The sequence below is a fragment of the Schistocerca gregaria genome, chromosome 3 (genome assembly GCF_023897955.1).
Source record: "Schistocerca gregaria isolate iqSchGreg1 chromosome 3, iqSchGreg1.2, whole genome shotgun sequence".
Taxonomy (NCBI): Eukaryota; Metazoa; Arthropoda; class Insecta; order Orthoptera; family Acrididae; genus Schistocerca; species Schistocerca gregaria.
The window spans coordinates 699,298,984-699,314,731 of record NC_064922.1 but is presented as its reverse complement, the minus strand read 5'-3'; the positions used below and the strand labels follow the sequence as shown (position 1 = coordinate 699,314,731).

General features: G+C 37.8%; 1 protein-coding gene across 18 annotated transcripts in view; it reads right to left on the bottom strand.

Moving 5' to 3' along the window:
* Nucleotides 1-15,748, bottom strand: part of LOC126354708 (MAP kinase-activating death domain protein) — a 684,767-nt gene that overhangs the window by 106,737 nt on the left and 562,282 nt on the right. For all 18 annotated transcript variants that reach the window (XM_050004532.1, XM_050004534.1, XM_050004547.1 and 15 more), the window contains one exon: nucleotides 15,233-15,412. In XM_050004532.1, coding sequence (XP_049860489.1) covers nucleotides 15,233-15,412 — 180 coding nt within the window. The remainder of the gene's footprint in view (nucleotides 1-15,232; nucleotides 15,413-15,748) is intronic.

Genomic DNA, 15,748 nt, shown 5'->3' with positions numbered 1-15,748 from the left:
ATACCATATGTGGCACAAGTTTCTTTATGCCGTCCTCGAAGAACTCTCCTGCCAACTCCTTTCTCCACTTCAGAACCTATTTCTGCACCTACTCGTTACCTCAAAATTTAATTCCAATTGCTTGTGCCTTTAGAGAGTTGAAAATATGATAATCTGAAGGTGCCAAGTCAGTGGCATACAGGGATGGTTCAAAACATACCACCCTATGAGTCCAAAAGTGCCTTGGTGGCTAAGGCTGTGTGAGGTCAGGCATTGTCATGCAATAAGCACACTCTTCTCACCAGCATTCCTTTCCATTTGTTTTTAATGCTCCTTTTTAGTTTTTTGGGGGTCTCATGATATTGTGCTTTTTTGGTCTCCCACTGACACAGAAATTAGACCAACATTATGCCTTTTCAATCCCAAGACAATGAAGCCATGATTTGTTTGCCCCGAAATCGTGATTTTTAAATTTTTTTGTCAGATGGTTTGATGTAACTGTGATAACTGTTTTTTGTGTCAGGATTGTAATGAGTCATCCATGTTTCATCTACATTCCAAATAGAGCTCAGAAAATCCTGACCTTCCAATTCAAGTCACTCAAGAAACTCGCAGGCACTATTAACCCAATTTTTCTTGTGCTGCTCTGTCAGCTGTTTTGGGGCCCATCTTGCGCACAGTTTCAGGTATCCGGTGTTTCTGTGAGTGTTTCATATAAGAGAGTTCTGGCGAGTTTTGGAAGCACTGCAGAAATTTCATCCACTATCAAATGAAAGTCTTTATGAACTGTTTCCTCGATTTTGTGCACCAACTCTTCAGTCAAAATGGAACGTTTTCCACTCCTCTGTTCATCATGAACATTTGTTTCACCTTCCTTAAACTCCCTACACCACTTACACACACTTGTTCTCTTCGTAACACCTTCACTGTAAACCATTTTGAGCTGCAAAAAAATTTCAATAAGTGTTATTCCTTCCATGAGTAGGAAGTGAATCACAGCATGTGGCTGCACTCTTACCGACATCTTTCAAGCAACTGAACACTACAATGTACTATCATGTTCATGCAATGCTCACTCTGGTCAGGGGATTCCCCTCTAGTGTGCAAAGTTGCCAATCCTCAAAAAATCACAGCCCATTACAGTCACAAAACACTTTCTGAATTTACAAATTTTAAAGTCACAATGACAGGAAGTATACTTATCCCCCCACTCTAGAGAGAGAGAGAGAGAGAGAGAGAGAGAGAGAGAGAGAGAGAGAGAGGAGAAGAAGAAAGTGTGAGATGAGTTATTGAGCAATTTCTTCCTCTTGATCTTCCAAAATTCTTGCTCACTCACTAAACATACGTATTTGTAGCAGAATTATGTGAACTATGAAACTTATTGAAAACAACCAGCTATTAGTGACAGCAGCCTTTGCATTCAGTGATGTTTCTTCCAAAATAATTCTAGAAATTGACAACAGATGGCAGCACCAGTCAAGATATAGAAGGTAATGAGATGTCCATGCACCATTTTCATATGCAATGGTCCGTTTTTGAGTGATATATGACTCGTGTGTCAAGACCTAGAAATTAGCGAGATGTCTATATGTTGTTCTAATAGGCAAGGAGTCCACTTTTGAGCAATAGATGACTTGCACATCAAGAAAATCATGGCTCAACCTATACTCTGGTTCGGTCTTTATACCACAAGGTTGTGGCCTGAGCTATGCTCACGCTTGTTCTACAAAGTGTAAAGTGTCATGATAATTTTGTCCTTAACTGTTCTAGTGTTAAAATCAATGTCCGGTTTTTAAAATAAATTTCCTCTTTCAAATCACTTTGCAGGAGTGCTGTGACAATGTCTAAATGATCTACATGTAGGTCATGTTTAAAAGTTAAATCAAACAGGTACTTTAATTAATTGTAGTGAATCATTGAGGCATAACTTTTTACACTTTGTGCACATTCTTTAATAGTAGATGTGTGTTTTATCGAAAAATGTGTCCTTGGGGATTCTTTTTAGTCCTGGAAGTACATTTGGTGCCTATTAATTTTCTATCTGAATGTAAAATTGCCTCTTTCCATTTCTGATTTTCAGCATTTGACTGCAATTATTCTTTAATTGCCTGAAGCCAATTATACAGTTCTTTACTTTGTAAAGCTTCTTCTAATAATCATAGATCTGAATTCTCTGTCTCTGTAGAATAAAAGGATATACTATCATTCATCCTTATGAGCTTTGGAATTATTGATGATATTCTAAGCATTTGGTTTTGTTTGTAAGGGCACAGAATTTTGATTTGCACCTGATGACTCTAAATGTTCTGCATTGCTTTTATCAGAGCTGCTTTTATCAGACAAAATACATCTTGCATAATTTTGGAAATGATTACTGGTTCCTGAGAATTTATAGACACTATTCTATTAACATTTATCTGAGCGGTATTTTCTTTAAATATCAAATCTTTTGCTTTCATTAATTTTCACTGATTGGGTTGGAGTAGCTGATATGCCTTATTCTGCTCACAGTAACCTATGAGTATGCATTCAATATTTTTCTTATTCCATTCATGCCTATTCTTCAATACTGTAGATTTGGTTTTCTTATGCTTCTTTTTGTGTCATGCTTTTTAAATATTTTTGTAGGTAAACTACTAAGCTGTAGAGGATGCTTCCCCTCCCCCACCCTCCCACTCTCCCCACCCCCACCCCTCCCCTGTGCCACATATGCTTTTGGTAAGCTTGCATCAAAGCATACTGCTGTTTTCTGCTTAGCAATTTTTAGTAAACTGCATTTACTGACAACATAACTTCTTGGTCTTGCTTTAATATTCAGTAAAGTGGTTAAGTAAAGCACTTGTAGTTTGAAGCAGCACACAGAAACATTTTATTGTACTAATGCACACACATAATATTCAGAATACGCATAAAAATGTAATGGCAAAGAACCTATAAAACAGCAAACACCTAGCTTTTTAACATGATCACAGTTTTGTTAGCAAGCATGGGTGTATTACAGAATCAAATACTTGTATTGAAGTAATACTACATTTACATGATTGCCTTGATGCCTCATTTTCAATCTGTCATGTGTTTAAAAGTACAAGTTGGATTTTGCATAACCAACATTCTTGGATTCTATGTTGGTTAGTATAGAAAAGTTCATACTGTTTGGGATACCTTTTGAGATATGAGCTCAGAATATGTACTAAGATTCTGCAAAAGATGTATATCAAAGATACTGAATGGCAGCTTTATGATGACATCTGCCACCATTCCTGTAGACATGTGCGACCTGTGCTTTTCTCCAACTAATTGGCACAGATTTTTGTTCAAGTGATCTACAATATTATGTGGTTAAAACCACAACTAATTCATATGCAAATTCTGGTTAGAATCTACATCTACATCTGCATCATATTCCGCACCTAATGGTGTGTATTGATGGGTACTTTTGTACCACTAACTGAGCCCTCCACCCAGTCCCATTCGGTGAATAGCACATGGGAAGAATGATTGTCAGTATGCCTTTGCATTGGCTCTAATTTTGCAAATTTTCTACTTATGATCATTACACTAGGTGAACATTGGGGAAAGTAATATGTTGTCTGACTCTTCCCGGAAAGTGCTCTCTTGAAATTTCAATAGTAAATCTCTCTGTGATGCACAATGTCTCTCTTGTAATGTCTGGCAATGGAGTTTGTTGAGCACCCTCATAATGCACTAATGCTGGCTAAACAATCCCTTGATGAAATGCACTGTTCTTCGTCAGACCTTCTCTATCTCTTCTACCAGACCTACCTGGTAGGGATCCCAGATAGATAAAATATTCTCAGGAACTGGTCGATTTGCACTTTATACGCCACTTTCTTCGTGAATGGGCTACATTTCCTCAAGATTCTTTCTACGAATCTGAGTCTGGCATCTGGTTTTCCCACTGTTTGGTTTAAGTCATCATTCCACTTGAGGTTGTTCTGCATAATTACTCCTACATATTTTACAGTAGATACTGTTTCCAGTAGTTCGTCATCAATAGTGTAGCTGTAAAGTAGTGGATTTCTTTTCCTACATATGTGCAATATATTATATTTATTTATGTTCAGGGTCAGCTGGCAGAGCCTGCACCACCCATCAATTCTCTGGAGGTCATTCTGCAAGTCTTTACTATCTTCTGGCAGTGCTACTTTGTTACAGACAACCACAACATCTGAAACAGCATCTGACATTTCTACTAGATCATTTATATATATTGCAAATGGTAACAGTTCTACCACACTTCCTTGGAGTACTCTGGAAATTACCTTACATTTGTCAATCTTGTTCTGTTAAGAGCAATGTGTTGAGTTCTGTCTGCAAAGAAATCTTGAATCCAGTTACAAATCTGTTCCAATACTTGATAAACTCATATGTTTTCCATTAAACAACAGTGTGGGATGGTGTCAAATGCCATCCTGAAGTCAAGGGACACGGCATCAACCTGAGTTACGTTGTCTACGGTGCTGTAGATCTCATGTAGGAATGGAGTGAGCTGAGTTCCACAGGCTCTCTGTTTGTGGAATCCATGTCGATTTTTTTAGAGCATAAAACATGTTCCATAATTCTATAGCAGCCTGTTGTCAATGATATAGGTCTATAACTGTGTGTATCAGCCACTCTTAAAAATGGAACGTCCTGTGCTTTCTTCCAGTCAATAGGTACCCTTCATTGCTCAAGCGACTGACAGTAAATTAATGTTAGAAAGGGAGCAAGTTCTTTCGTGTAATCTTTGTGGAATCTTATCAGTATCTCATCTGGTCCAGACACCCTTCTGCTACCAAGCAATTGTAGTTGTTTTTGTTTTCCATGACTGGTTATCTCAATATATGCCATTCTACTATTGTTTGTACAATGATTGAAAGGAGGGACCACGTCATGATCTTCCACAGTGAAAAAATTTCGGAAGACTGAATGTAGTATTTTGGTCTTTTCTCTGTTATCTTCCATTTCCGTGCAGTATGGTCATTGAGTGAATAAATAGATGATTTTGATCCACTTACTGATTTTACATACAACAAAAACCTCATAAGGTTTTTACTCACATCAGTTGACTAAGTTTAACTTTCAAAGTCCTTGAAAGCTTCTCTCATTGATCTCCTTATGCTCATTTCACTTTTTTAAGCTTTTCTTTGTCAACTAAGTTTTTACTTCTCTTGAATTTGCGATGAAGTTCTCTTTGTTTAGGTGGCAGTTTCCTGACATGGGAGTCTTTCTCGTGCCTTAAGACATCACTTGGAATGTACTAGTCTAGAGCATACAGCATGATGTGTTTGAAATTTTTCCATTTGTTCCAATGGTAAGGCAGAGATTCCCAAACCAGGTTTTAAATTGTAAGACATTTCCAGGGGCAGATGTGAGCTCTGACCACAATCTATTGGTTATGAACTGAAGATTAAAACTAAAGAAACTACAAAAAGGTGGGAATTTAAGGAGATGGACCTGGATAAACTGAAAGAACTAGAGGTTGTAGAGAGCTTCAGGGTGAGCTTTAGGGAATGAATGACAAAAATGGGGGAAAGAAATACAGTAGAAGAAGAATGGGTAGCTTTGAGAGACAAAATAGTGAAGGTAGCAGAGGATCAAGTAGGTAAAAAGACGAGGGCTAATAGAAATCATTGGGTAACAGAAGAGATATTGAATTTAATTGATGAAAGGAAAAAACATAAAAATGCAGTAAATGAAACAGGTAAAAGGAATACAAATGTCTCAAAAATGAGATCAACAGGAAGTGCAAAATGGCTAAGCAGGGATGGCTAGAGGACAAATGTAAGAATGTAGAGGCACATATCACTAGGGGTACGACAGATACTGCCTACAGGAAAATTAAAGAGACCTTTGGAGAAAAGAGAACCAATTGCATGAATATCAAGAGCTCAGATGGAAACCCAGTTCTAAGCAAAGAAGGGAAAGCAGAAAGGTTGAAGGAGTATATAGAAGGTCTATACAAGCGTAATGTTCTTGAGGACAATATTATAGAAATGGAAGAGAATGTAGATTAAATTGAAATAGGAGATACGATATTGCGTGAAGAGTTTGACAGAGCACTGAAAGACCCGAATCCAAACAAGGTCACAGGAATAGACAACATTCCATTAGAACTACTGACAGCCATGGGAGAGCCAGACCTATCAAAACTCTACCATATGGTGAGAGAGATGAATGAGACAGGCGAAATACCCTCATACTTCAAGAACTATATAGTAATTCCAATCCCAAATAAAGCAGGCATTGACAGATCTAAAATTATCGAACTAACAGTTTAATAAGCCACGGCTGCAAAATACTAACACGAATTCTTTACAGACGAATGGAAAAACTGGTAGCAGCTGATCTCGGGGAAGATCAGTTTGGATTCCGTAGAAATGTTGGATCACGTGAGGCAATATTGAGCCTACGACTTATCTTAAAAAATAGATTACGGAAAGGCAAAACTACATTTGTAGCATTTGTAGACTTAGAGAAAGGTTTTGACAATGTTGACTGGAATACTCTCTTTCAAATTTTGAAGGTGGCAGGGGTAAAATACAGGGAGCGAAAGGCTATTTACAAACTGTACAGAAACCAGATGGCAGTTATAACACTCCAGGGGCCTATAAGTGAAGCAGTGGTTGGGAAGAGAGTGAGACAGGGTTGTAGCCTATCCCCGATGTTATTCAATCTGTATATTGAGCAAGCTGTAAAGGAATCAAAAGAAAAATTCAGAGTTGGAATTAAAATCCATGGAGAAGAAATAAAAACTTTGAGGTTCGCCGATGATATTGTAATTCTGTCAGAGACAGCAAAGGACCTGGAAGAGCAGCTGAACAGAATGGACTGTGTCTTGAAAGGAAGATATAAGATGAACATCAACAAAAGCAAAATGAGGATAATGGAATGTATTCTAATTAAATCAGGTGATGCTGCAGGAATTAAATTAGGAAATGAGACCCTTAACGATGTAAACGAGGGAACAAAATAACTGATGTTGGTCGAAGTAGAGAGGACATAAAATGTAGACTGGCAATGACAAGGAAAATGTTTCTGAAGAAGAGAAATTGGTTAACATCGAGATTAGATCTAAGTGTCAGGAAGTCATTTCTCAAAGTATTTGTATGGAGTGTAGCCACATATGGAAGTGAAACGTGGATGATAAATAGTTTAGACAAGAAGAGAATAGAAGCTTTCGAAATGTGGTGCTACAGAAGAATGCTGAAGATTAGATGGGTAGATCACATAACTAATGAGGAAGTATTGAATAGGATTGGGGAGAAGAGAAGTTTGTGGCACAACTTGATCAGAAGATGGGATCAGTTGGTAGGACATGTTCTGAGGCATCAAGGGATCAACAATTTAGTATTGGAGGGCAGCGTAGAGGGTAAAAATCATAGAGGGAGACCAAGAAATGAATACACTAAACAGATTCAGAAGGATGTAGGTTGCATTACGTACTGGGAGATGGAGATGAAGAACCTTGCACAGGATAGAGTAGCATGGAGAGCTGCATCAAACCAGTCTCTGGACTGAAGTCCACAACAACAACAACTCCACATCTTCATCTTCATCTCCAAATATTTGATGCTGACTGCTCAGGTACTCTGAAAATTGTATCCTGTCACTCTTGCTAAGCAAATATATCTTCTTACCTTCTTAACGCTGTATACATGGAAGAAGCCTGGACATACTGACATGTTTCAGATCCTTGGGTAACAGAAGAAATATTGAATTTAATTGATGAAAGGAGTAAATATAAAAATGCAGTAAATGAAGCAGGCAAAAAGGAATACAGACGTCTCAAAAATGAGATCAACAGGAAGTGCAAAATGGCTAAGCAGGGATGGCTAGAGGACAAATGTAAGGGTGTAGAGGCTTATCTCACTAGGTGTAAGATAGATCCTGCCTACAGGAAAATTAAAGAGACCTTTGGAGATAAGAGAACCACTTGTATGAACATCAAGAGCTCAGATGGAAACCCAGTTCTAAGCAAAGAAGGGAAAGCAGAAAGGTGGAAGGAGTATGTATATAGAGGGTCTATACAAGGGCGATGTACTTGAGGACAATATTACGGAAATGGAAGAGGATGTAGATGAATATGAAATGGGAGATACGATACTGCATGAAGAGTTTGACAGAGCACTGAAAGACCTGAGTCGAAACAAGGCCCCCGGAGTAGACAACATTCCATTGGAACTACTGACGGCCTTGGGAGAACAGGGTCCTGACAAAACTCTACCATCTGGTGAGCAAGATGTATGAGACAGGTGAAATACCCTCAGACTTCAAGAAGAATATAATAATTCCAATCCCAAAAAAAGCAGGTGTTGACAGATGTGAAAATTACCGAACTATCAGTTTAATAAGTCACAGCTGCAAAATACTAACGTGCATTCTTTACAGACGAATGGAAAAACTAGTAGAATCCGACTTCGCGGAAGATCAGTTTGGATTCCGTAGAAATGTTGGAACACGTGAGGCAATACTGACCCTAAGACTTATCATAGAAGCTAGATTAAGGAAGAGCAAACGTACGTTTCTAGGATTTGTAGACTTAGAGAAAGCTTTTGACAATGTTGACTAAAATACTCTCTTTTAAATTCTAAAGGTGGCAGGGGTAAAATACATTGAGCGAAAGGCTATTTACAATTTGTACAGAAACCAGATGGCAGTTATAAGAGTCGAGGGACATGAAAGGGAAGTAGTGGTTGGGAAGGGAGTGAGACAGGGTTGTAACCTCTCCCCAATGTTATTCAATCTGTATATTGAGCAAGCAGTGAAGGAAAAAAAGAAAAGTTCAGAGTAGGTATTAAAATCCATGGAGAAGAAATAATAACTTTGAGGTTTGCTGATGACATTGTAATTCTGTCAGAGACAGCAAAGGACTTGGAAGAGCAGTTGAACGGAATGAATGGTGTCTTGAAGGGAGGATATAAGATGAACATCAACAAAAGCAAAACGAGGATAATGGAATGTATTCGAATTAAGTCAGGTGATGCTGAGGGAATTAGATTAGGAAATGAGACACTTAAAGCAGTAAAGGAGTTTTGCTATTTGGGGAGCAAAATAACTGATGATGGTCGAAGTAGAGAGGATATAAAATGTAGACTGGCAATGGCAAGGAAAGCGTTTCTGAAGGAGAGGAATTTGTTAACATCGAGTATAGATTTAAGTGTCAGGAAGACATTTCTGAAAGTATTTGTATGGAATGTAGCCATGTATGGAAGTTAAACATGGACGATAAATAGTTTGGACAAGAAGAGAATAGAAGCTTTCGAAATGTGGTGCTACAGAAGAATCCTGAAGATTAGATGAGTAGATCACATAACTAATGAGGAAGTATTGAATAGGGTTGGGGAGAAGAGAAGTTTGTGGCACAACTTGACCAGAAGTAGGGATCAGTTGGTAGGACATGTTCTGAGGCATCAAGGGATCAACAATTTAGTATTGGAGGGCAGCGTGGAGGGTAAAAATTGTAGAGGGAGACCAGGAGGTGACTACACTATACAGATTCAGAAGGATGTAGGTTGCAGTGGGTACTGGGAGATGAAGAGGCTTGCACAGGATAGAGTAGCATGGAGAGCTGTATCAAACCAGTCTCAGGACTGAAGACCACAACAACAACAACACCTTCTTAACATTCTTTGTAAGACCTGTTGTCATAGATGCTATCACAGCCTTATGATCACTGATACATTCCTCTGTGATAACTGATTCAATAAATTCAGGTCTGTTTGTTAGGAGTCTAAGATGCTACCTCCATGAGTTGGTTCTCTAACCATCTGCTCAAACTTATTTTTGGACAAGATATCCAGAACAATCCTTGTCTCTGGCACCAGTTTTGATAGCATAATACTCCCAGTCTACAAGTTGAAGTCACTCGGTATTACAATGGCATGATCAGGAAAGTTATTAACGATATTCTGCAATTTCTGTCTGATGCACTCTATAACCAGCTCCTGGCCCAGGTGGTCTATAAAAATTTCCAATTACCATTTTTGACCAATCTTTGATACTTAACATTGCCCAGATTAATTCACAATCAGATTCTGTGATTACCTTGCTAGATTTTATTGAATTCTTTACTGTAATAAACATGCCACCACCACTGGCAACTAACCAATATTTATGATAATATTTCAGTCTGAACTTAGGATTTCATTGTCATCAACATCCGGCTTCAACCAGCTTTCTGTCCCTACTACTACCTGTGCATTATAACTTTCAGTATGTGATATTAATTCTGGGACCTATCCTTGGATGTTCCTGCAGTTTACTAAAATGCTATTAACTTTTTCTGCCTCTGATCTGTGTGGACAAACATTCTCTGAGGACATTGTGGCTAATTTATCAGGCAAATCGCCTTTGATCCAATGGAGGGTTCCCCTAACCTAAAAAACCCCCATGTGCATGCCGCACAGGCTCAGCTACCCTAGCAGCTGCTTCCTGTGTGCAGTGCATGCCTGATCTATTGAGCACCCAATAGTGGAGGTTGAGAGATTCACATCCAATACCGTCGCACAGTCATCTGACCTGCTGGTTTTGACCTTCCACTCTGTTTAAAACCAGAGGACTCTAATCAACCCTGGGTACAATGTTACAAACAGACAGCTTAGCCGCACCCTGTGTGTGATGGTAGTTGTCTTCACAAAATCAACCAAAAACATAAAGGAGCCAATGATGCCCACAGAACCCACGCAGCAGGTGTCATTGGTACTGATATGTGCCACTATATGCAGCTGGTTGCAACCAGCGTGCTCGATAGGGCAGGCTCTCCTTCACATCACAGAGGAGCCCCCCCCCCCCCACTATCACCCTCCTGGCAAACATACCAAGTGAACAGTTTCCCTTCTTGCCTGCTATTTCCCTGGGGGGCTCCATAACACACCTAACATAGGAGCTGCCAATGACAAGCATACCCAACCTCTGCACTGGACAGGAAAATCAGCTGCTGGCCCAACAGGAAAAGCATCCCGTCCTGGCTCAGAGTTATCATGAACCCAAATAACAAAACTCATCTACTACTCTAAGTGTCTCATTTCCTAATCTAATTCCCTCAGCATCACATGATTTAATTCCACTACATTTCATTATGCTTGTTTTGCTTTTGTTGATGTTCATCCTATTTCCTCCTTTCAAGACACTGTCCATTCTGTTCAACTGCTCTTCCAAGTCCTTTACTGCCTCTGAGAGAATTGTAAGGTTTTTATTTCTTCTCCCTGGACTTTATTATTTCTCCAAATTTTTCTTTTGTTTTCTTTACTGCTTGCTCAATGTACAGACTGAATGTCAGGGATGGGCTGCAACAATGTCTCACTCCCTTCTTAACTACTGCTTGCCTCAATTGCCCCTGAACTATTATAACTGCTGTCTGGGTTCTGTAAAAATTGTAAATAGCCTTTTGCTTCCTGTATTTTACCCTTGCTATCCTCAGAATTTCAAATAGAGTATTCCAGTCTACATTGGCAAAAGCTTTCTTCAGGCCTATAAAAGCTATAAATGTATGTTTTACAATTCCTTAACCTATCTTTTACGAGAAGTCATAGTGCAGTATTGCATCACCTGTTCCTACATTTCTCCAGAATCTTAAGTGCTCTTCCTGAGGTCAGCTTCTACCAGTTGTTCTATTCTTCTGTAAGGAATTCACGTAAGTATTTTTTAATCATGACTCATTAAACTAACAGTTTAGTAATATTCACAACTGTCAATACCTGCTTTCTCTGGAACTGGAATTATGTTGTTCTTAAAGTCGGAAGGTATCTTGCACACTAGATGAAACGGTTTTGTCATGGCTGGCTCTCCCATGACTATCAGTATTTCTGACGGAGTGTTGTCTACTCCAGGGGCCTTATTTCAATTTAGATTTTTCACTGCCCTATCAAATTCTCCCTGCAGTATCATATTTCCCATCTCATGTTCATCTACATCCTCTTCCAGTTCTACAGTATTGTCTTCTCCCTTGTATAGGCCCACTATGTACTCCTTCCAGCATTCAACTTTCACTTCTTTGCTTAGGACTGGTTTTTCATCTCAGCTTTTGATACTCATATAGCTATTCCTCTTTTCTTCAGAAGCCTCTTTAATATTCCTGTAGGCAGTATCTATAATTCCCCTAGTGATATGTTGTTCTAAATCCTTACATTTGTACTCTAGCCATTTCTGCTTAGCCTTTTTGCACTTCCTATCAATCTTATTTTTTAGAAATTAGTATTCCACTTCATCTGGATCATTTGCTGCAGTTTTGTATTTTCTCATTTCATCAGTTAAATTCAATATCTCTTGAGGTATCCAAGGAATTCTATTAGGCCCTGTCTTTTCACCTATTTGATCCTCGGCTGTCTTCACTATTTCATCTCTCAAAGTTACCCATTCATCTTCTTCTGTATTCCTCTAACCATTTCCTGTCAATCACTGTCTAATGCTCCCTCTGAAACTCAACAACCTCTGATTCTTTCAACTTATCCGTGTTCAATCTCCTTAATTTCCTACCTTTTTGCAGTTTCTTCAGTTTTAAACCTCTGTTCATAACCAATAGATTGTCCACATTCACTCCTGGAAATATCTTAAAATTTAAAACCTGGCTCTGAAATCTCTGTCTTACCATTACATAATCAATCAGAAACTCCTCAGTGTCTTCAAGTCTCTTTCACATACACAACCTTCTTTTATGATTCTCAAACCAAGTATTAGTGATCGCTAAATCATGCCCTGTGCAAAATTTTACCAGGCGGCTTCCTTTTTCATTCATTTTCCTTTTTACCTCCTCTTTCTTTAACTACTATCGCATTCCACTCCCCTCCACAATTAAATTTTCATCTCCTTTAACTCTCTGAATAATTTCTTTTAACTCATCATATATTTCGTCAGCATCTTTATCATCTGAAGAGCTAGTTGGCTTAAAAAATTGCACTACTGTGGTGGGTATGGACTTCATGATGAATTATGAGACAGAAATTCTGGCCATTACCTTCAGGAGGTGACAATTTGACATTGTTAATAGACACAAAAGAAAGTAAAAATGATAATACTATCCTAGGTTTTGGACCTATCAGTTCCTTCCTCGAGCAGGGAGGGTTAAAAGAGAAAGGCAGGTCTCCCAGGCCCCAGTGTGAGAGGAATCCACCTGTACTGAGTTTGAAGAAATAACGAATAGTTCTGAAAGCTATAAAAAGGCCATCATTGTTTATCAGCAGTAGTATGTATATAGTCCAATAAGAAGTTCAAATACATTTCTTAAGTACTGACATTTGAAACAACCATTTTTAAATCTATCTGCTGGTCCCTAGTAGTTTACCAAACCTTTTCTGCCCTAAACATTTCTTGCCTCTTTCTTCCATCTATCTTTCCATCTTTCTTCTTCTCTACACTTCATTTCCTTCACAATAAGTCTGAAGTCTGGGGTCTAATAAAAATACTGAATTATATTGTGTGTCTGCTTATCATAAACATCATCACTTTTAAGTTTATTGTAGAGATAGGACCATTCCTACAAGTGAACACTTGTTTCTCATGATGTTACTGCCATTGAATAACAGACTCTTACTTCCTACAAACACATCATGAATTGTCTATGAGTTTGGTAATGTTCATGGTACAGTGTCATCAAAAATTATTTACAAAATTTTGTGAGATAAATGCTATCTAGACACTAGATGTAGATTCACGGATGTATGTTCCATCTTTGCAGTTTATTTTCTGCCATACGTATTTCCCTTTTTTAATTTATGAAGCATCTTCAGTGACTTTTGTCCATTTTCTGATGACAATAACACAGTTTTGTGCCTACTAAATTGTAATGGATTGTACCATGGAGGGACATTATGTTACACAATAACAGAAAAATACATTTCTGGGTTGTACGCTGACTGCAAACTTTACTACGGTTTCAGAATACTAATGAACTACTGACAATACAGAAATATTCATTGCAAGCAAAAATATAATATAGACATGAAAATGGAAGCTCATTAGACTTTTCTCCACTCCTTCATATATGAGTTTTCAAAAATGTGGTAAAAGACTGCAAGTGTAGTGGAATTATAGATGTAGGTAAAGAGTGAACACCCTGGCACTAAAATAAGTAATCTCATTCTGGAATTTCATAAAGCCTATCAAATGACTATGTAGCCTGCATTTTAATATCAGATATCTCAAACAAATTTTTACCAACTTAAATTCAATTAAACAGTGACAAAAAGATCTTACTGATTTGTTGACAGACACACAAACAGTAGCAATAGCACAAGTTTTACTAAAGTATATAAAGTTTTACAAGGATATTGGACATGTGATCTCACAGTTTAAGAAGATATGTACAGGTAGTTGGATGTGGCCTTACAGTAGGAACAATTCCAGTATTTACCTGCAATAATTTTATGAAATCACATCAAGTCTAAAACAGGATGGTCAGACAGAGAATGCAGCCTCCAGTCCGTTTAAAACACTGCAACCACATTTCGTTTATCCCTAGTGTACAATACTGCTTTTATTATACAGTACTGCAGAGAAGCTATTCAATCATGTAAAAAGCTAGTGCTACATTATGCACTGATTTCTCAATACTGAGCAATGCACACACTACACACACATTATTTCATAATGTAACAGTACACCCACTATCAGCAGACATCATGATCATGACAAGTTATATACCATTGGAAAGCTGAGAAATCAATCTATTGGGTGGTTTATAACAAATTTGATTTCTTTTGATATTTTGTGAATGAAAAGCAATCATTCCATCAAGAAAAAAAAAACTCCAGAAATTGTATAATGTGTCAAGCAAGGAAGACAAAAAGTAATACATGGTATAAGTGTGAGAAATTCCCAGTCGCATTGCACATGCCTGTATTTTTTCGAGAACACCACATAAAAAAAAACTTCTAAAACAGTATTATATTCAATCCCTATCACTTCATAAATAGTCAGGACAGATTTATAAAGAATGCCTATCCAAAAAAATTATATAATTTTGATACAGATGTGTAAGACAAAATATGCTGGCTTTTTAAAAATTTAAACAGTAAATATAGGGCTGACTATGGGGAAAAATTTTAGTAAGTCAATGGATTAAAAGTTACACATTTTTGTCTACGACATCTGCAGAACTCAGTTTTTCTTGGGAAAGCAACTACCAGTCACCATTGTAAATGGAATTCACAATAACAAATTTTTTGTCTGTGTTTTCCCCTTCAACTCTTCAATACATTCATTTGTACACATAGTTTAAATGACAAAGTACTGACGTTCTGTTTTATGCACATACCTTGCTGTTGGCAAAAAGCAGACCAACTCCCTCAAGACACACTTGCAGTAAGCCACCTTCACCAGTTCGCATATCTTGTACTGGGAACTCCCCTCCAAGTTCTACTCCAGCCAGAGCACCACTACCTCTTGCTGCTGCCCGCTCCATTGCTTCTTTTATGCAGTAGTAAAGATCTTTACACTATGACAAAAAATATACATTTCATGATAAAATACAACTGTTAATACAAACACCTTAGAATAGTAAACCAAGAAAAGCAGAGCAAAATACGTGACTGCAACCATATACTCTGACAACAAAACTGGACTTGAAGAGGTAAGTTCAGAACATAAACTGACATGACTGTCCCAATTGATAAGCAATTTTTGAAGAGGAGACTATATAAAATCAGGTTAATAAATGATTACCAAGACAGACATAATAGCTATAAAATGCAATGAAATGTTTCCATTCTCCAGAATGTAATTTTTTTCAGTTCACATAATATGATAGTGATCTCATGACCTTTTTTTCATT